The sequence below is a fragment of the Sardina pilchardus genome, chromosome 14 (assembly GCF_963854185.1).
Source record: "Sardina pilchardus chromosome 14, fSarPil1.1, whole genome shotgun sequence".
Taxonomy (NCBI): Eukaryota; Metazoa; Chordata; class Actinopteri; order Clupeiformes; family Clupeidae; genus Sardina; species Sardina pilchardus.
In genome coordinates this window covers 14,675,878-14,697,961 of record NC_085007.1, presented here as the reverse complement: position 1 = coordinate 14,697,961, position 22,084 = coordinate 14,675,878, and the positions used below count along the sequence as shown (strand labels likewise).

At 43.1% G+C, this 22,084-nt stretch overlaps 3 protein-coding genes and 1 long non-coding RNA gene across 4 annotated transcripts in view; all 4 read left to right on the top strand.

Moving 5' to 3' along the window:
- Window positions 1-2,741: 2,741 nt before the first annotated feature.
- zmynd19 (zinc finger, MYND-type containing 19) lies at window positions 2,742-7,544 on the top strand. Its single transcript, XM_062554636.1, has 6 exons — window positions 2,742-2,964; window positions 4,307-4,366; window positions 5,521-5,627; window positions 5,762-5,902; window positions 6,347-6,527; window positions 7,321-7,544. The coding sequence occupies exons 1-6, from the start codon at window positions 2,914-2,916 to the stop codon at window positions 7,462-7,464; spliced, it is 684 nt and encodes a 227-aa protein (XP_062410620.1). The 5' UTR covers window positions 2,742-2,913; the 3' UTR covers window positions 7,465-7,544.
- Window positions 7,545-10,890: 3,346 nt separating this feature from the next.
- On the top strand, window positions 10,891-18,635 carry LOC134101260 (uncharacterized). The gene is made up of 11 exons (XM_062554857.1): window positions 10,891-11,066; window positions 11,462-11,696; window positions 12,125-12,219; window positions 13,191-13,390; window positions 13,753-13,831; window positions 14,515-14,693; window positions 15,188-15,517; window positions 16,045-16,443; window positions 17,034-17,204; window positions 17,531-17,588; window positions 18,381-18,635. The coding sequence occupies exons 1-11, from the start codon at window positions 10,926-10,928 to the stop codon at window positions 18,633-18,635; spliced, it is 2,142 nt and encodes a 713-aa protein (XP_062410841.1). The 5' UTR covers window positions 10,891-10,925.
- Window positions 18,636-18,683: 48 nt separating this feature from the next.
- LOC134100799 (uncharacterized) lies at window positions 18,684-19,938 on the top strand. The gene is made up of 3 exons (XR_009941315.1): window positions 18,684-18,832; window positions 18,969-19,059; window positions 19,426-19,938. It is a non-coding gene; the product is annotated as an uncharacterized LOC134100799 (long non-coding RNA).
- Window positions 19,939-20,249: 311 nt separating this feature from the next.
- Window positions 20,250-22,084, top strand: part of tmem141 (transmembrane protein 141) — a 1,960-nt gene continuing 125 nt past the window's right edge. The window contains exons 1-5 of the mRNA XM_062554160.1: window positions 20,250-20,428; window positions 20,563-20,629; window positions 20,711-20,794; window positions 20,950-21,057; window positions 21,395-22,084. The exon at window positions 21,395-22,084 is cut by the window's right edge and continues 125 nt beyond it. Coding sequence (XP_062410144.1) covers window positions 20,375-20,428; window positions 20,563-20,629; window positions 20,711-20,794; window positions 20,950-21,057; window positions 21,395-21,477 — 396 coding nt within the window. The 5' untranslated portion in view covers window positions 20,250-20,374 and the 3' untranslated portion in view covers window positions 21,478-22,084. The remainder of the gene's footprint in view (window positions 20,429-20,562; window positions 20,630-20,710; window positions 20,795-20,949; window positions 21,058-21,394) is intronic.

Below are 22,084 nucleotides of genomic sequence, written 5' to 3'. Positions count from 1 at the left end.
CAATGGTTGGGGCATTCTTAATGTGATCAGGCAGTCTGTTCCATATCTGGACGGCATAATAACTAAAAGCAGCTTCCCCCTGTTTGGAGTGAGTAGAGGGTGTGCATAATAACTGTCTTTTCTCTGATCTAAGATGTCTGAAGGGGGTGTAAAAAGTAAACATGTCTGATATGTATGTTGGCCCCATCCCATGTAATGCTTTAAAAACCAATAGCAATACTTTAAAATCTATTCTAAAAGTAACGGGCAGCCAATGCAAGGACTTAAGAATAGGGGTGATATGTTCTCTTCTGCTTGTCTTTGTTAGGACTCGTGCTGCAGCATTTTGGACTAGCTGAAGTTGTCTGACAGTCTTTTTTGGGAGTCCTGTGAAGAGACCGTTACAGTAGTCTAGTCGACTTGAAATAAAAGCATGGACAAGCTTTTCCAGGTCAGACTGGGACATGAGGTCTCTCAACTTGGCAATGTTTTTTAGGTGATAAAAAGATGTCCTGGTTACAGCTCTCATGTGATCCTCAAAGTTGAGGTCACTATCGATTAAAACTCCAAGGTTTCTGACTTTAGACTTAACTTCAAGCCCCTTTGCCCTAAAGAGTGTGGCCATTTTGTCTCTTTCCCCCCTCCCCCCAAATAAAATCACTTCGGTCTTCTCTTTGTTTAATTGTAAAAAAATTTGTGACATCCAGCTATTTATTTGGTCTAGGCAGTCACTGAGTGAGCCAAGAGGATCCTTGTCAGTTGGTGATAGGGCTAAATAAAGTTGTGTCATCTGCGTAACTGTGATATGACACCTGAGTGTTCTTTAGAATGTGAGCCAGTGGAAGCATGTAAAGATTAAAAAGAAGCGGCCCTAGGATCGACCCTTGGGGGACACCTGACGTCAGGGGTGCTGGAGCTGAGGTGTAGTTGCCAAGGGCAACAAAGAAAGATCTGTCCTGCAGATAGGACTTCAGCCAGTTAATCACGCTGCCTGAAAGTCCAACCCAGTGTTCTAGTTGGCGTATGAGTATGCTATGATCAATTGTATCAAAGGCTGCGCTGAGGTCTAATAATACAAGTACTGAAGTTTTGCCAGAGTCTGAGTTGAGGCGTATGTCGTTCAGGACCTTTATGAGAGCTGTTTCAGTACTATGATTGGCCCGGAAGCCTGACTGAAAGGGATCAAAGCAGTTATTTTCTGTTAAAGACGGATGCTGATACTTTGAATTTCCTCAGTTGATGTAGGAAGTACAGTCTTTGCCTTGATTTCTTCAGTGTGTGCTGGGTGTCAGCAAGGTGCACTCCCAGGTATTTTAAACTTGTGATTCTCTCTTCTGGCAACCCACTGATCTTTAGTGGAGTGTAAGCTCTACTCTGCTGTTTCCTGCAGTCCACCACCACTTCCTTTGTTTTGCTAACATTCAAAGTGAGGTTGTTGGACTGGCAACACTGCTACCTCATCCACCTGGTTCAGATAGGCCTGTTCATTGTTGTTGCTGATCAAGCCCACCATCAATTTAATGATGGGGGTGTAATTGCTGCTGGCTCTGCAGTCATTGCTTATTGGAGACAAAACACAGAAAGAGTTCGAATTACACTACAATCCGGGAGGTCGACTGCCAAACGGCCATTTTTCTTTTTTCAACTCAAATGTTAAGAGTGTAATAGGATACATCGATTAAACATAGTGCCACCACAAGTCTAGTAAGCTACATCAACAGACACTCTATGGGGAAGATGCAGCCTATAGTAGGCAGTTACACCGACAAGATCAGAGTGGTGGCACAGACAATATTAGCCTAGTGGGGTGGGGGTCTGGGAAATAGAAATTCTGGCTGTGAAACACACCATTTTAATGCGGTTTGTATAGGGACAAAAATGGAATTTACATCACAAGGATATATTGAATATTGCAATCCCCCCAGCCTGTTTTTATTATTATTATTATTATTATTATTATTATGATCATTATTATTATTATTTTATATCTCTTTTAGGTGGGTCCATGTCCTCATCAGAGGGGTCAGGGTCACATTTCTAGGCCTAAGTCTGCATGTTCCCTAAAGGAGCAGTCCGGTACCTGTCACAGTCACAGCCTATAGGCCTACCACAATGTTTTGCGTGCAGTTTCAAGTGCATTTGTCATTATTTTTTTGTGATTTTTTGAAGGATTAAGTATATTTAGATAACTGTAAAAATAGACAGGTCTGTTTAGTTACTACATCTCCACAAGTGAAATAACGTAATAATAATAATGATAATATAGGCTAAATATCTCTCTCTATATATATCATCAATGCAATTGTAGGCCTGCTGAATAAACACTCTTGTTGTTGTCATTTTTATGATGATGGTACGGAAATCAGAGTGGTAAATGTGAAACACTAACAAAACATAGACGACGAGACTACATCCGACAAGAACTGTTACACTGTAAAGCCGTTGTAGCCATTTCACTGTCGTTCTTGTCACCCAAACATTACTTTTCGCGCTAAAATTACTCTTTTTTTTCAACATACAGGAAGTAGTAATGTAGTGTGGAATGACGTAGTTAAATGGGGCGGTAGTTAATAGAAAGACGCGTTTCTTGATTGGACAAATAGGACCGTGTTGGTACGTCAAATATCTAAAGTCAAACAACAATATTCCTGATTGGACAGGTGTCTTTCTGTTCTAGTTTTCAATTGGACTATTTGATAACATTCTTTGCTCCCGCCCCCTAACACCAACTCGTTTTCCCGTTTTCCAACGCCACTCAGCGGTGTCTGACGGAGGTTTGGAAGCGGGTGGGGAAGAGTCGAGCTTCGGCTGACCCTAATAAACCAAACTTAGAGCGACGTGGGGCTACGGGGTCGCCCTCACTTGTTCTTTTAGATAGTTGGGATATTGCCTCACCCGCCTTCTCATATCGCTCCACACTTACTCGCCCTCCTAATGTCGGATTTCAAGCTTGGGATTGTTCGACTTGGCCGTGTGGCCGGGAAGGTGAGCTGAATCCTGGGGCTGCCATGTGCGACAAGAAGGGGAGGGGATCGCAAATCCATTTACAAAATGGCTTGTTGAGGGCTCTCCGTGAAATCCTACGGATACCTGTGTTTTTGTAATTGTTGTCTATATGATTTTTCCGTTCACAGCGTCGAAGTCGTTGTCACGGAACACAAATTACCTTTGGGGGGCGCATAATTAGCCAGCCAGTCAGCTAGCTAACTAGCTAGTTTGCTGAATTTCGGTTTGTCGCACGAAGCCGCCTACCAGTAGTGCCTGCCCATTAGCTCGTTAGCCAGCAACGAGAACACCGTAACATTTGACTTGCATTTATATCAGCAAATGTCATGCGTTAGCCAGCCTACCTAACCGTGACTTGATAAATCATTTGTGTCAAGCTGATGTAGATGTTTGAAATAATCACCGTTCATGAGCAATCTGATTAAGCTGAGCATCTCACTTCTAACGTCTATTAGCTTGCTAACTTTGTCAGCTAGCATTAAACATACCGAGGTGGTTAGCTGAAAATATCATCGAAGCCGTCGACTGGAATCCCTTCCAACGTGACTCGAACCGGCGTGTTATCAGTGACTAGAAAACAATGGCTAAGTTGTAACGTTATTGCTAACTAGACCTCATGTCAAATTTTGAGAATCAGTTGACGCTCCATCACTGACACACAGAATTAGGTTAACATTAGGTAAACGTCAAATCAAGTATGAGCACGAGCTATCCAGGAATCTCGGCCATTTGTCTGCGTTGTTATGTTAAACATTTAGCTAACATTGTCACTGTCGATATCACCAGCGGGTATTGTTTATGTCGCGAACAGTCAGTTGACAGTAGGTTAGCTGATGGATATTTTTCCATAATCTCGTTGTTGTGCTTGAGGCCTTTGGACTGTGACACTAGAGGGCAGCCGATGAGCAGGAATATGTGGACAAACTTCTCAACGTGAAGTTATTTCCAGATTTATCCTAACTACATGCAACCACATCACATGAGACCCACTCGGGATAATGTTGTAAAGTTATCTATTATCTGGTTAAGTCCATTTACTGTGTTGTGCTGGTCTTTGAATAGTATGTGTCTTGCTATGTTTGTCATCATTAAATGTATATTATTCTGTGTTTGTGACCATTTAAATGACAAAGGCATTTAGTTGAGTGCAATATTAAGAAGGGAGACGTTACTATAAGTGCACAATAACAGCAATACCATTTTCTAGGAAGCTGGTAAGGATCCTCTTGCATTGGGGTTCTTTTTGTTGTTATGTGAGCAAGCAGGGAGTGTATCAGTAGCATCTTGTAATGTATATGTATTTCTATATTTCTGTTTTTAGACAAAATACACACTGATTGATGAGCAGGACATACCCTTGGTGGAAAATTATGCTTTTGAGGTAAGTGCAGATGTTTTCATTGCACACACTATGGAAGTCATGAGAATCAGTTGCGGTGCAGTAACATTTAGTTTGTAGGCCTGTTATGTTTGACAAATATATCACAAACCCTATCGGCACATGGATTGAAGGTGAAAGTTGTTGAGCATGAAACATTTAAAAGACATCTGTTAGTAGTATGGATAACCTTTTTTTTGTGGAGACAGCACAACTACGTTTTCCTTGTTTTACACCTGTTGCACATTTCAGCTGTGTGTCCTGAATTCTGGTATTCAAGCATCTATCTATTAAAATAGTAAAACATATCCATTTGCATTTGACAATACATAATTACCACATTTAGAAAGAAAATGTGTCCTGTTAACTTCAGACTGTTATCTGCTGAGACGGTTAACTTTTTGATCAGTTAGGACAATAAATCGGTAGTGTTGCGGCTAATTGACAGACTGAAACCTGGTTGATATACAGGTGTACTACTTTTGTAACATTGGCTAAATCCCGCCTAAAGTCTAACCCCTCAACTCTCAAAGACTTGATTGACGTCAGCTAGCAAGAGGTTGTAAGGGTTAAGCATCCATGCTTACCCTAAAATACCCCTGGCAGACCTGTTTTTCACAAAGCTACAAATTGTTAATTCCTTTTGGTATAGTCTGCAGAAATGCCAACTTATGGAAAAACGCTCTGTGAGCAAGCCCTTATGTATTTTGCGGGGCGGCCCTAAGACCTCAATAACTTAGTGGTAACAGACCTCAAAGTCTGAGTCCATGAGTGTATACAAAAGGATTGGGCCAATGAAGCCGACTGACTCCCTGAGGGAGGGTCTGCAGTAGGCATATTGTTTGTTTGGACATGGATCTAACATGCAGTCACCTTAAGGTTAAATTGCTCCCCCATTGATATGTCTTTGTCTGCAGAATGTTATTTCATAACAAGATAAGTGTCCATGTAATAAGTGTTGTTTAATGTCGATGGAAGCTGGTTATCAAATGTTTTGTGATTCTTTATGGAGTAGTTTGGACAGTGCCTTGGATTCCTAGTCTTGCTGAAATCAGCAGTCAGGCCTATAGCATCAGTCAGGCACGACCTTTGACTTAAAGAATAGTGCATCACCTCCTTGGATACATCTCAGTTTTTTCCTGCTCTAATTCCTACAGGCCCGAATGGAAGTAGATGCTGACGGTAATGGGGCTAAAATCTTCGCCTACGCCTTCGACATTGGCAAAGGCCGCTGGGCTGGTCGGCCATTGCATGAGCTTCTCTGGTGAGTCTGAACGTCGGTGTTCACCGTGACTTTCACTCTTATAGGTGCACCGCAGAGTGCCTTTATCTTGCTCTTCATCATCTTCGTCTTCGTCGTCCTTCTGTTAAGTGTAATTATGAATTCTCTTCCCACAGGGAGAAGCACAGAGGTGGAATCGCTCCAAGTTTTCAAGTTGTTCACATAAACCAGGTCACTGTAGACAACCGTCTCGACAACCTACGCCTGGTGCCTGTGGGATGGACTCCCAAACCAGAGGAGCTGTCCAGCAAACAAAGGTAACCGGCCACTAACAGTCTTGAGAGTTGAGGATGTAGACACACCCTTGAACTGGTACTTATAGAGTGACAACAAAGGTGATGTTATTGTGTGAAGTCATTGAAACAGAGGCTAGATACTACTGGCTGATACGTTTTTGATTTGCAGTATATTGAACTGGATATTTTTATTGTTATTATTTTAAAACATTGTTGTTCATTTAGTTTTAGTACAACACTGTTTTTGCAACACTACAAGTATGGTCATGTTAGTAATGCTAATGGGATTGAATGAAATATCCGCCTTCTGCGCTTCTTTTCCAGTCCTTCAGCTCTGTCCATACTAAGAAAGAGTAGTTAGATATCTTCAATTAAATTGAGACTCCTCTCCTTCTCTTGAGTAGCGTAATAAAGACTGCGCGGTAGATTTATATTGATGTGTGTGTGTTTGTTTCCTTCCCCCAGAGAGCAGTCCCTGTACTGGCTGGCCATTCAGCAGGTGCCTGCCGACCCCGTGGAGGAGCAGTACCTGGAGCTGAGCCGCACGCGCTACTACAACGCTAACGGCGAGCTGGTGGAGGAGGAGGAGTGCTCGTGCACCTACTACGAGTGTCACTACCCACCCTGCTCGCTCATCGAAAAGAGAGTACGTCTGATTACCTTTCCCCTGTTGCCCAGCTGTCACAAATACATGTTTATGCAGTATTTACAACACTAGATCGTAGGTACCGTAATTTCCCGACTAATAGCCGTGGCTTCTACATTGATTTTGCAAAATTTCTTCAGCTATGAGGTTAATACAGGGGGGCAGTTAATATGGTGTTAATATGGTTTTGTTTCTTTTAACTGGCATGAAACACTGTCCTGCGGCTTATACACAATGCGGCTTATATGCAGGAAATTACTGTACACACATTCGAACCCAACTGTTTAGGTACGACGTTAGGTTCAGTGCACTAGTGACTTCAAACTGAGGTACACACTGAACGGTGAATTTTATTTGCTTGTGTGTGCATTACTGCATTGCACCCCCCTACTAGATTGACTAGACTATGTTAGACTAGATTCTAGCAGCCAGTTTCCCACACATGGGTTAAGCCTCGTCCTAGACACAAAGCCTTTTTCTACAGTGGAGTTTCATTAACATTTTTTTAGTGTGGGGCATGGCATAATTAATGTACTTGGAAACGGTCCTTGTGTTCCAGTAAGTTGTTCACAAACTGCTATTTCAGATGTGTAATGATGGTGAAATACAAGTACAGTAATCTTTCTCAAGCGGGTACATTTCCAATATTACTTTATTCATGTGATGTTGTAGCTATGCATGCTACAACCTTAGAGGGTCATCCAGCTGTATTGTAACAATTGAATGCTTAAATGATTGTTCTTGGTGAAAATCTCAAACTTTCTCCCCTTCTCTCTTGCCCCCCCCCCCCCAGCTGAGGGAGTTCAACATCTGCGGGCGCTGCCAGGTGGCACGCTACTGTGGTTCCCAATGCCAGCAGAGAGACTGGCCAGCCCACAAGAAACAGTGCCGCGAACGCAAGCGGGTCCTGGCCCTGGAGTCAGAACCGGAGCGGTGATCCGTTCGGCCCAACCCACAGTCCAAGCTGGGGGATTGGAAAAGGAGGGGAGAAGGGGATATTTCTTTTGGGAGGGTGGGGGATGAGATCTATGATGAATTGATGAATTGAGGAGGGGGTGGGATTTCTGCTGATGGACAAAGTTGACCGGGAGGTGGGTGAAGTTGGTAGGTAGCATGGGCTGAGTAAAAAAAAAAGAAAAAAGGAAAAAAAAGAAAAAGTATACTTCCCTGAACTGTCAAATACCTGTGGCTTGCATAGCCATTAGGGGAACACGGGAAAATCATTTTTTTTTATTATTATTTGAAATTTTTTTTGGTGACATTTTTCCTTTTCAAAAGGGCAACCTCAAAGCTCTACCTGCTGCTATGGATGTGTGTTTTTGGGTATGAAGGAAAAGAAGACGAAGAGAAAAAAAAAAAATATCTAAAGAGAGAAGTCACACTGAACTCTTTTCTTCGACGGGACTGCAATTTTAAGTGTCGACGGTCAACGTGAACTCTCACTCCTCTCATCCGTTTTCCCCTTACCCCTCTCTTCTCGCTCGCCTGCCTCGGCTCCACCCACTGACCCCCCCACCCCCACCCCCACCCCCACCCCCACCCCTGCTTCACGTCAGCTCCGCGCTGGCTTTGAGGGACTCTATCTGCTGTAACTCCGATGCTACGGATCACGGACCTCTTCACTGTACCACCCCCTTCTCCTTGTTGGACTGCAGGCGCACATAACTCGCATTAATCACCTCCCAGTCATACACCTGCCAGGAGCGCCCATGCTCGCATCTGGCCCTTCACACTACCAGTATTGTGTGTGTGTGTGAGAGAGAGAGATAGAGTCTGTGTGTGTGTGTGTGTGTGTGTGTGTGTGTGTGTGTGAGAGAGAGAGATAGTCTGTGTGTGTGTGAGAAAGATAGTGTGTGTGTGTGTGTAAATGTATATATGTGTGTATGTGTGTGTGCATGTGTACGAGATGCCCTTGTTGACTGAAGGACATGTATGAAGTGGTTATTGTAAATGGAGGGTGTCTTTTGTTTTTTTGTATTTTATTTTTCTTTCTTTTTTTCTTTTCTTTTTTAATATGTTTTTTTTGGGGGGTGGGGGGTGTTGTCTTTTGGGTTTGCTCACTTGTCAAGATGTTTAGTCCCCTCCATCATGAAATCCAGATGCATTTATTCTGCGTATGCTGCCGCAGTGTCCAGTTGACCGTTTCAACTGATTGTCCTCATCCACTTGTCTCCCAGTCTCGCATTTGAGGGATGTCCTGGGAAAAACTTGAAAAATCCACATACCTAAGTTGACTCAGAAATGGATTTGTGCTCTTCTTTTTTTTTGCTTTGTCCTTTCTTTTTTAATACGAGAAAGGAACTTATTTGGATTCCAGTTTTGTTTTATTTGTCTGTCCATACCCCCAACACACTTTTTTTTAACGTCATCAACTTACGGTAACTTATCCTAATAATAATAAATTTCACTTCACAGATCCCCACTTGTTTGTGTAAAGGACTTGCACACATGCCCGAAGCGTGTCTTCCGTAAACGCCGAAGGTCGATCAAGGTCCAGCCCTGACAAACTCCCACACCTAAGCGTGTTAGCAGCAGAGATACATGTGACAAGTTGTTTCATTTGTTCTTGTTTTGCTTATGATTTTTACTTCTTATTTATCTGGATGGGGTGAAGCACTGTGCACTGAGTATTCTCACACTTATCTGTGTTTAGGGGGAGAGATGTCAGAGTGAGGGCTGTCTGGGAAATATTTTTTTTCTAAGAATATTACAGTACAAGAATACATAGAGTAAAGAATATGTGAATGGGCATAAAGGTGGTAATAACTGACCATCTCTCATCACTGTAAATTAATAAAATGAATTAAACAAAGGAAAAATGGTGTCATTTCTTTGCGCAGAACGCCAACTGGAGCGTAATAATCCTGACCGACAGTTTAATATTTAGCTACTTAAATTGAATGATTAACCTTTACCCATGCATCACCATAGAGACGACGGGCTGGTCTCTTCTCTCACCGCTCGTGGTTGTGGTGGCCAGTAGCAGCGCCTTCATTTGCACATGCATGTAGCCATTGATGCTGGATGCGACGAATAAGTTAAATGCCTAGACATGTCTATAGCTCATCAGTTTGTGTTGCTATCAAATTTGGTTCCACCGCATGGTAGCCTACAAACGATGTTGCCTTCGAATGGGATTTCCCGGATTTCTCCTGATATGAAACATTGCGCTCACCTCTTCATATGAATTAAGCAGGACATGCATTTATCCGGTAACAGTTCAACATTCATTTTAAGTTATTTTCCTTGATGTCGATTTTATAATCTTTCTTGTAGTATGCTACATTTACTGCAGTGAGAACATTGTGTTTGTTTGCAGTGCGTAAACTCCGTTTCAAAACACGTCCATGGCCTGCAGCCTTGCGCCTTGTGGCAAAAACAATGTGTTGGACTATCTCTTGTGTTCTGAGCCCACACATGTGCGGATTGCAGTGGAAGTTTTGACCCTCTTGGCTCAGGAGAATAAGCGGTGTCTGGTGGAGAGTGTTCTTCAGGCAGAGAGGAAAAAGGATTGTATTGGTGCGCTTACACAGATTCTGTGCTCAGCGGATCACTGGTGGGTATCAGTGAAAAATGTGACTTTGAAAAATACTTATAACATTTTATTTTGTCTGTATGATATCTTGTAATTAGGTTACTGCAGGAACAATACCACGTCTGCGGTGGACAAGCCCACCAACAACTGTTGTGTGGGAGGGCATTCAATTAGGTGACATTTATGAGTAAACCTGTTGCATAAGGTTTTAAACAAAGAGAGCAGATGGATGAAATTGTTACATTATGGTTCCAAAACGCATTAGGCCAGTATATTGTAATGTCTCTGAGACCAAACATAATTGATTTGAGAGCCAGAGTGCATTAACACATATTTTAAAACAAGCATTTTATTTTTCTCCCTTAATGGAGTCTAATTGCATAAAGGAGTCTTTTTTCACCCCAGTCAATAGTAATGGTAGAGATAGATACTTATATTGATTGAAAAAGGTAAGTTAATTTTAGTACAGGGAGACAGACCAGGAGGATGTGTTTACACTGTAAAGCCATTCAGTTGGGAGCATGTATGTGTGTCTCCATGGTAGCATGGGCTAGCAGCTGAACTATGGCCAGGGCTATCACTATGCATGGTGGCTCTGCTACAGTTTGCATGTAAGAGTCAGGATGGACCAAGGGGCCCACAGAACATCATGGTTCCACAGTTGAATAGTTGCAGTGTTTGATTGTTTGATTAGTAAAAAGTGTGGTGGATTGTTCCACTTGGCTAGGATTGTTGATGTTTTAAGAATCACACTGCTGTGGCAAAATTGAATGATATTTCAATGTTTTTTTTTTTTTTAAATATATGTATGTGTATATTTATACAGGCTATGCAGCAGTGCAGCCTACTTGTTTGGGGTTCTGATGGAGAGTGAGACTATTCGGCAGAGCCTGAGAGAATGTAGTCATGAGAGCAATGGCAGTTTGGTGGCTGTCTTGGGACAGCTCCTGACCAAAGATGATCCAGACATTGTCATGAATTCTGCAGGGGCCATAGCCTCTTTGGTAATGTAAATAAAATATATTCATATATATCACTGAATGTCTACTTAAATGCATGCATGAGAGATCTCTGTAAAGTGAAAAGAAGCTTTCCCTCAGTAGTGGCTGACTTATCCCAAAGCCCAATTCACACCAAAGATTCCCGACGCTACAAGACCGAGTTACAGCAGTGTGAATTAAATGTCGCACATAGTTGCAAGCCGTCGCGGAGCATTCAGCATGTTTAGTCGCAGTTGCAAGGTTTTGGAACGTCTCGTCTCGTCGCGAATCTTTGGTCTGAACCCTACTTAAGGTTCTAGAGTTGTGAGGCTTACCTATTATTTTTTAGAATGTGACTACGACCCCCTTTTCTTATCTCCTCTCTCCCTCTGTGTGTTCGGATGATGCCTGTCTACCAGGTGGAGAGCTCCGAGGGCCGTCAGTGGCTACTGGCCCAGCCGGAGGTGTTGGGCCAGGTCCTGGAGAGCCTGTCTCACCTGCTGGGCCACGCCAGGGAGGGCATGGTCAACTCGGCTGCTCTGATTCTCGCCCAGCTGTCCCTGTGCGAGGAGGCCTGCCGGAGCCTGTTGAGCCAGCCCTCGGCCACCAGGACCCTGGGTCGACTGGCGCAGTGCCTGGCACACAGCGACACAGGTGAGTGTGTTTACAATGAACAATGCAATGTCTGTTTTGTGATACCCCAACTCATGATGAAAAAAGTATTGTAATTTTATAAGTGTCTGCATTGAAACTTCTGGGTTTTAATTTGTTGGTTCACTGAATACTTTGTAAATACTTTGCTAAACAGTGTGTGCGTGCGTGTCTGTGTCTGTGTCTGTGTCTGTGTCTGTGTCTGTGTCTGTGTCTGTGTCTGTGTCTGTGTCTGCGTCTGCGTCTGTGTCTGTGTGTGCATGAGCACATGCGCTCGTATACATGTGCGTGTGAGAGAGACAGAGAGTCGGGGATATCATACAATTTAGTTGAGTAAAGAAACACAGTGGTGAACAAAGCGATAACTTGCTTCAGCAACAACTTTAACATATCCTCTCTGTTGTGCATTCTATCTGACTGATGAATTGCAGACACAGCCATGAATGCAGCCTTTGCAGTGGGCCGCTTGTGTGGCAGTGAGCAGGGCAGGACTCTTATCTTGGCACAGGCCAGAGAACATCAGCTGGTGAGACAGATGCTCACACTCACACTATCTCAAAGACACCTGAGGTGAAAGATTATTAGGAACATATGTGACATTGGCCAGGTTGTCACAGGTGCAATAGCCGTTAGTGTCTGTCCATGATAGTTTTCCAAGCTTGGATTAGTGAATGGGAAAAAGGTGAAGCAAGACTGAGTTAAATCTATCAAAATGTACAGAAATAGACAAATTAGCGATGTTTGGCACATACTGTATCTCTGCTCATTACTGTATTTTCAATGGATATTGCATTGCTAAAATAGAAGGATCCTTAACAAGACAAGAATCCAAGTATTTTAATATTCTCCTAGGAGTATGTGTTCAATTAGTCTGAGGGACATAGTTTTAATACGTAGAGGCTGACTCTCTCTCTGGTGTTTTCCAACGTCATGAAGATGTGTCCAGCGACACCTTCAGTGCATAGCACAGTTCCCCTCCCATTGGTCTGTTGAGGAGCAGGATGAGGTCTGTAGGAGGTGTATCTGCCAGCTGTGTCACTGCCAGCAGGGGCCGTCTGGCTCACAGGCATTTTCAGGAATAGTTTAAGTCTTCACACAAGGGGCTGTCTAGTTTAGTTTTGTGTTGCACAAAGAAGTAGCCAAATATGTTTGTTATGAATTCATCAAATGGACTTCATAGATAGTATATAAGTATATGTCTGTTAGGTTATTTTGGTCAGAACATTACTACATCTCACTGCCCAAACAGAAGGAGTGGTGTGTGATTTCAGTATTTAAACAGATCAGTTGCAGTCCACACCACTCAAAAAACCTGTCTAACTAACCTAACTGGAGATATAGACTTGAAATACTTGCAGAGTCGTGTCAGTTTGAAGGAGTGTCATTCCCATACCTGAACTAGCAAAACTCCTCCAAACTCCCTGTTGTTTTTTGGAGCTGTGGGCTTGGGCCAGTTGAAGTGGACGATGAGGCCCCCTTTTCATCTGATCCCTCCAGCTCAGCAGTCTGCAGGCGCTATTGTGCTCAGGGGCGGGCCCAGAGGCGGGGCAGACGGCCTGCTTTGCACTCAGTTGCCTGGCAACGGAGGAAGACGGGCATGCCCTGGTGCTGGACAGCCCTTCCTTTCCCGCGCTGCTGGACGGCCTCCTGCAGCTGTTGCAGAGACCGGAGCACGACAGCGCTTGGTTTGCTGCTTTGTAAGTGACTTGCGCATTGCTCGGGCGTCACCATGGTAGCTTTCTACCATCACATATAAACACAATTTTTGATCATGTGTTGGGACACAAATCCCAGCTCCAACTCCAATTTTTGAAAATACATATGGGACAAGCAAATGAAAGTGTGCATGCTTGATTAATACGACACGTGGTATTAGGGTATAAAACAATACGTAGAAATATTACTTTAGGTTTTGACTTTTAAGTTCAGAGCAACCATAGTGTTGAAGCTGTATTTTTGTAAATTCACGTCTGAAGCAGTATTCTGTTGTTTTTTTTGTGTTAAAGATGGTCCCTAAATGAGTCTTCATCATCCCTCTTTCTCGTTCATATTCATTCAGGACAGCCAAAGTGCTCGTCTCTCGACCCCTGGGAGTGCTGAGAGTGAGAGAACACGGTCTACTGGAGAAGCACCTACAGGTTCTCTTGTTCTCCATATTTTACAGTTACTGTAATTCCCCAACTTTTAGCCACGGCTTATGCTGGAGAAGCACCTACAGGTTCTCTTGTTCTCCATTTTTTACTGTTTTTTTATCACCAGAGATTGTCCATCAAGATACCACTGATAACAAGACTATGTTGTGTTGTGTTGTGAGCTGTTGCTGCCGTACTTGCATCTATGCAACAGGTGTATTTTACGTCATTGTTATGTAACGATGAACAGTTCGCACAGTTTTGGCTGGCTTTAAGACATCCTGGTTCTGTTAAAAATGTAAAGTAAATGTATCCATCTCAATGAGATGTGGTGTGGGTACCAAATGTTAATTTTCTCATATTTGAGGCATGGTTTACGAATGCCCAGATCTGTTTATTGGGCACTATGGATGTCATGTCTTTCAAATGCATCTGTGCATAAGATCATTGGTTAGCCAGTCGTATCTATTAACCTATACCAGATGACATATGTAGAGCGTTTTGATACTTCAAAATAACATTTGATGAATGAACCTACTTTTTCAGTAGTGATAGGTGTGTAGATTTGAACCAAAGATGGTTTGGTTCTTAACCGAAATACAAGCTGCGGTGTGTTGCTTAGACTTCATCGCTGTGCATGTACATATTATATATGTGTGTGTGTGTGTGTGTGTGTGTGTGTGTGTCAGGCCCTGTCCCTCTCTCCCTCCTCGGGGCCTGAGCTCCAGGAGGAGGTGAATGCCTGTCTGAGGAAGCTGCAGCGCCTCCCCAAGCCCGTTCCCGTCACTGTCTGCCTGCTGCAGCAGGGTGGGTGCAGGGTGTCCTGGGAGAAGTGCACTCCAGAGAGCGGCCTGGAAGTCACGTACTGGTGAGAGGATAAATTGGATAAATTCGGAATTCTATTTCATTTTATGTATTTTGACTTTGACTTTATTTGTGTGATATACAGTATACCCAAGGGTGGAGTGTATGTTATAACAACATTTAATTGCACCTCTGGTAAACGATTATTAAGAGGTATAAAGAATCTTTAAAAAATCCAACCTTGAAGGGTAGTGCATTTGTAAATCGTGTTGCAACAATTAGCTACCACTGTAATCGTTGGACAGCGCGTAAAAAATCAGTCTTGTAAAACTATTTTACACTCTGTGAAGGGCGAACGGATCGCTTCAGTTGTGCACCTGGTGTAGCCGGGGTGTCAGACTGATATGTAGTTAGAAAAAAGCTCTCTGTATTCACTCCTCACTTTCCTTGAATTTCCCCTTGGGGATCAATAAAGTATCTATCTATCTAATCTATCTATCTATCTATCTATCGATCTATCTATCTATCTATCTATCGATCTATCTATCTATCTCCCAGTCTCCAGGATAAAGACACAGTGCTCTACCATGGCCCTCTGTGTAACACCACCATCCCACCCTCAACCCTCCTCCGAGCGGACCGGCCCACACTCTCACTGAGGCTCAGTCACTCCACCTCTGATGGGGATGTCAGTCCTCTCAGCGAGCCGGTGGTCGCCGAGTCCGACAGGGCCAGACTCAGGCCGGGTCCTCCGCGGGAGCTGCGCGTGATTGGCTGCACGGCGTCACAGGTGCGGCTGAGCTGGGTGGCCCCTGAAGGGGAGCAGAGGCTAAAGGGGTATCACGTCTACCGCGGGGACACACTGGTGGACACCACCACCGAGCCTGGGTGAGCTTCAGCAATCATGGAAGCACCATAGATGGACTCTTCACTCTCTTTTGTGCAATATAACACGTTTCTATTCATTTTATATATTCATTCCGTTTTTTATATAGTATGTATGTATAGTATTTATTTATTCATAGCATTTCTAGTATTTATGTATAGTATCTATTCATAGCACTAAAAAAAATGTGTGCAAATAGGCAAGTAGATTGTACTGTATAACGTGACTGAACTACACAGCACATCCACCTTTATGAACTGCTTGAATATTTTTGTGAATTTACTGTACATTCTAATCATGCTAGTGTGGAAAAAATTGCCACAAAGCACGGAAGTACAGGAGAGTGTTTTCGTGAATGAGCTTTTTATTAGTAAGACTGTCTGGTGCTGTCAGAGGCCATCATACAACAGTTGAGTTGTGACTGTGGATCCTGAATACAGCACACAATATGAACCCTCCTCTGCTGCAGCCTCTTCTCCTTCTGTTTTCCCCCTCAGTCTTGACAGCCATGTCGTTCTTTCTCCATCAGGGTGATAGTGAGTGGGCTCTCTCCCTCCACGCAGTACCGGCTGCGTGTGTGTGCACTGGGGCCAGGGGACGCCACCGGCCCCTTTGCGGAGGTGGCGGCCTGCACCGCTGACGCCCAGGACCACGCTCCCTCGGCTCTGACCGTGGTGGTGCTCGGCCGGCACGAGCTGCAGGTGAGCTGGGGAGCTCCGCTGGCGCCCCTGGGCCGGCTGTTCAACTACGAGCTGAGGATGAACGGCGGCGTGGCCTACCTGGGCACGGAGCGCGTGCACACGGCCCGCAGGCTGGCCGCCAACACGGCCTACACCTGCACGGTGACGGCCATCACCTCCAGGGGGCGCTGTGAGTGCCAGCCAGTCACCAAAAGGACTGCACGAGACGAGTATCAGCACACACAGAGGTAGAGTTGCACTACAAGGTTCAAGATTCACTTATTGTTGCACCTCCACATATGTAAGGAGGGTAAACATCTTGGAGTATTATAAGTGAGTGCTAATATTATGAGTGCTAAAATGCTGATGTGGTAGCAGCTTTAGTGTGTGTGCGTGTGTGTATGAGTGTGGGAAGGGGGTGTATTTTAAGCTAAGAATACACATCTCTGGTTTGGCTAATATTTTGGATAAATTAACACTGACAACAGATTTATTGACAAAATATATTACAAACAAAATGTATACTAATGAAATGATAAAATAAAATCATGGATATCAACTGATACATATTAACATCAACCAGTACATTGTTTAAATTGGTTATGCACATTAATATACCTTAATGGATGACAGGCAAAGGTTTGACCAAAAGCTTAAACATTATTTGCAAATGGTTTATATTCACAGTACTTCCACTGAAATAGCTTCTCCTCTGGCATGCTGTTATAACTGTCATGTTTTTTTACTCAGAGGTGGTCTGGTGGCCTTCAGCCTTTTAACTGAAACCAGACTACCGATGTAAATGTCTCCCCTCCTGTCCGTCTGTCCCCCGTCTCAGATGTCTGTACTCGCCCAGCCACCAGACGGCCGGCCCCTCTCCGCCAGCTCGAGAGGTCAGCACGGTCAGGGAAAAGGTCAAAAAGTCACACTCGCCACCTAAACATCTGCCCAAGGTCCAGCTCACCGGCTATCGTCACCGACGGGCAACACCCATCAGAGACAGACACAGGTTTGTCTGCAGCAAGTAAACCTGTTAGACTATATAAATGTGACTTACAATGTGCTGAGAGTATACTGTGCAAGGGACAGATTTAATCAGCTGAAGACTGGAATCTACTGTATACACTGAGGTCATTCATAGCAACACAGAACAGGTCCTGCTCACACATCATAGAGTCTGTTAAAATAAATAAAGTTTAAAACATTTCTTTTTATGTGTTGAATTTTCCAAAACTGAGCACAGTGTCACCATGGTTTGCAAAGAAAGAAGGAGGTGAGGCTGTTGCTTATAAAAGTCAGCGCTGACTTATTTGAGACTTTTATTACTCCCGCCAGGCACTCCCCGTCTGCAGAGCAAGGACAGGCCTCCGGGAGCACTCAGAAAGCAAGTCAGGTATTGCCGCACCATGTCAAATCTGTACACAACAACCATCTCATGCCAATTTCAAAAGTGCTTAATGTATATTTCCCAATGTCAATGTGCTTTGTATGCATAGTTTCAACTATGTCATTATTTTTCAATTAAAAATTTTAATTTGAAGGACAGCCAAATAGTGACCCTTCATCTAAATTTCCAGTATTGTCTCTCCATCTTAGAGAGAGTCTAGCTGTCCTCACTTTTAGACACAATCTGCCCTCCTTTTCAGAGTCTGGCTGGTGGTCACCCTATTTATGCTAGCCTCCACTTTCCCTTTTAAACACAAATGATGACTTGCAACTGGTCTTTTAAATGTATTTCAGCACAGATACGCTTTGTGTCAAGCGGAATAAAATAGACATCCCTTCTGTTTTCTAGCTGGGTTGCAGTTGCAGTGCGGTTCAAGTCTGAGAGAGACCTGATGCTAACATTCATAACATATGTGTCTGAATTTATTGCATGAGAGCCTTTCTGTAGGATACCAGACAGCTTATTTGAATACAATATCACATTTTGATCAGAACTTTTCTTTTCTTTTTAATTCCTCAAATATTGAAGTTGGTATCTGTCTTTTAAATCTCATTACAATTGGGCTCCACATCTCACTGCTGATTGCTCTTTGAAAACTAATGTGTAGAAAAACTCCCGAAAAAAATAAGATGACTGGTAGGTATACTCTGAAGTACTCGGAGACATGACCTTTTCACCGTTCCTAGAGAAACTCATTATCTTGTTTACATCTCCCTTTAACAACTGGTCTTATCTTAGACCACCCAGGGCCTTGTGAGTGGGTTTGATGTGAGAGCTCTCCTGGAGAGGGGTGAGATGGGCACGGAAGTGGAACAGTGCCCACTAATGGTGCCCCTGAGATGCCCTTTGTCCAGACGCTCAAAGACTGAGATTAACCTATGGGCTCAGCCTTCGCTGATGGATGGCGGCGCTCTCATTACAGCCAAAATCAGTCCAGGTACTGTAGGAGTTTGTCGGACCATTCTGTGTAACTTTCTTTTGTTTAATATTTAAACTCTATATTTAAATTAATATTTAAAATATTGAAACACCTCCACCTCATCCTCCTGCTTCTTTTCTTGTTCTTTTTCTAGTCACTGTGTATGAAAATGAAAATAAGACATTTGTCTCAGAGACCTTACTGCAGTGGAGTGCTACTGAGAGAGGCTGGGAAAAGAGGGGTAGACTGCCACTTATCAGATCTCCTAGCTGTGAGTATCAGTATACTGTTGTATATATGTTTCCAGGCTCTAACTTGAAGAGTAGATTATCAGTATATCAAAGCAGCTTGTTTCTGAGTATCTGAAGTGCTGTGTCGGGTAATAATATCGGTGTTCATGTCTTCAGCAGGCAGTGTGAGGACCATTCAACCCGTTAGTTATTCGTGGGCTGACTTGGATCGGACTGGACACCACTCCAACAGGGCGCTTCGAAACAGGTATTGAACCCATGGCACGTCAGAACTAGTTTTGTTTAGTTCATCTACATAATTTAAAGGTGAAGTCTTCCGTCGTAGGGAAAAGTTGTTGATATTTGAGCATAACAGCCAATAAAACTCAGCCCTCACTTCCTTGCTCCAGGTGGAATGTTGGAACATGACATGAGCACTGCTCGGTTAAGGTGGCTGCAGTTTCTTTTCTTTTTTTCTTTTTTTTTTTTAGTGCAGGAAACAGGATGGACAGCTACAAGGAGAATTTCATTGAATTTGAATGTATAACAGGGATCAGGGATGGCCATTATGGGATTCTTTACTGCTTTGCTTTAACATACACTGTGAAAAGCCCTTATTACCTCCTCCCAACAGACTTATGACGAGACCCAGAGCACTCAATGAAGCCAGAGCAAGGCACCATCACACCACTCTGAGAATGACCAGCATCTAAACCCTCTGGATCTCACTGAAGAAGAGGTTAAAGGAGATGGGGCACTTCGGGACCCCCAGGATTTATCCTTAATCCAGTCATGCAGGATCAAGGCAGAGGGGAAAGAGCTGTGCTAACATCAGTGGTTTTCAGTCATTCAAAAAATATGTTTTTGAACAAAAATGATGTTGACTGTAAAAGAGACAATCCAACAAACTCTATGTTCCGCCCCAAATCCTGAATAATGTAGTTGGAGGTAGTGCATGTATTTTGGTGCTGAGTTACATCATTGTGTAGTTTGTTTGATACAGTATGTGCGTATTTAAAATATGTGGAGTGTTTTGTTGGAATTCATGTGTTCTAATATTGATTGTCACAAGTTGTCATCATATCGGCATGTGTTTATTGGCTATATTAACCCTGCTCACTGCTCTTCCTTATATTACACCACCATTGATGGCTATTAATTAAAATTATTTGTATTTAATTTAATGCTTGTCGTACATTCCGTGTCTAATGGCAGTGGTCAGTGTGGTCATTTAAAATGTTGATTTAAAGCTGACTACCGTGCTCCAGTTAGATCTTGGAGATCTATTTATTGTGACATAATTCTTAATTTAAGACAGATTGAAAGTGTGAACATTAGTCATCTAATATCGTGATGTTGAGACAAATTGAACATGAAGATCAACACATGCACTTTCAAATTCAGTCCACTTGATGTCGCCAGGCAATTCTACGTGTACAAAACGACTCACACACACACTCTTTGCGAACTTCCTTGATTCTCCATGCGGAAGTTACAAGTTAGATAACAACAAAACTCATACCTGGAACTGAAGTAAGATCTCCCTTTGAAGGTTAACATTTATCTCCGAAGTAACTGTGATTATGGTTAATATCGGACTTACGAAAGTAGATGACGCACTTGTAGCAAAGCATCCGGTGAGTAGCAAAAAATAGAAACAATGTTTAACTCTGTTGCATGATACATTGTAACGTTACCATTAATTGAAGAGTGTGCAACTGTCAACATCAGCGCATTGTATTTAGTTTTGCACAAAATTCCTTTGCAACAGGGTTTGCAACGGTATGCTGCCTGTCAGTCGCATGCCTTCATGAAAGGAGTCGGTACTGTTTTTGTAGGTAAGTAGTACATATATTTAGTCACTGGGTGCACAGCTGGTAAGTTGTTGTAACTACAGCAGCCTAATGATTTTTTGTCAGGCACGGGTGGATTGTTTCTCATTCAACGAGCTCTGCAAACACGACTCCCATACCCACTGCAGTGGAACCTGTTAGTGTCAATAGGTGAGTAGTCTGCATTCTCTATGCAGCTCAACATAATTCGTCCTTGCTGTTATTTTCACACTCACTGAGCAAGTCTATCATAATAAGGCCATTGATAGAAATCATGAAGTGTGTGAAAGGTCATACCAATATTTGCGACCTTCTTGACCCAACAGTGTCCGCTTCCGTTGGAAGCTATGCAATAACGCGCTGGGAGACACAGAAATGCACAGACTACTGGTACTACCTTGAGAAAGGGAGCTACCCAGACAAAACTGTTCCACGTGAGTCCACTGCTGGCTAACTGTTGTAGTAATAGGCCCTGCATGATGGAGCCTCAGTTACGTTAAGAAGATTTAGATTTGATTGCTTTTTGCTCTGGGCGGAAGGGACATCATGTATGATGACATGGATCCTCCCACTCTGTCTCATTCACCCAAAATCTCTATCTCTTCTCAGTTTCTCTCTCTCTCTCTCTCTCTGTGTGTGTGTGTGCGTGTGAGTGTGCACGTGCATTCATTCATTCATTCATTGGTTCATGTGTGTTTATGAGCATGTCACTGTCATAGGCTCCGTTCGAATCAGAGACTTGACTGGAATCTTGCTTGTTGCATTTTGCAGAGGAAGAACCCCCTGCTGCTCCTGCTGCTCCTGCCGCTCCTGCTGGCCCGAAGGTTACTGTGTATGGGGACAGGATGGAGTAACCGCAGTGACCTTGTAGACACCAGAAGACTGTACTTTGAAGCAAGCTTACTGGCTTATCTAGGTAACTGCTGGAGTAGCTTAGCCAATGAGCTCAAAACAAAACAAATTTCACTTTTGAAACCACAGATACACTGTCCAGTGTTCTTTTTAGAGATCGGTGGTTGCTCATAGTAAATAAACAAAGTATTAAAATGTGTATTTATTTGACGTGTTTGAGCTGTTTCTCTGTACAGTTATAGCTTTAATAAATGTGCCATTTGTAACATCCAGGTTTTAATTCATGTTTATGTGGTCTTAGTCAAACCACTCACAAGCACTCTCACATTTGAGCCTTCCAAAAGTTGTGTTTTAGCTGTAACATATTAAAACACTGTCATGCTTGTGTGTGTATGTGAGAGCGAGAGAGCAAAATCCTGGATGATCGCCTTAATAGACACATCGCGATTAGTAGAAATTAGATAACTTCACTGGAAATGTGAAAGGGGATTTTCTCTGTGTATACTGGATTTTCAACCTTTGCAACCTTTGCAAGCTGTAGGTCTTGAAAATATTTAATTCCGCCTCCCACTGGCCTCCTGTATCTTTTCTAAATTATGGATTTTTTTT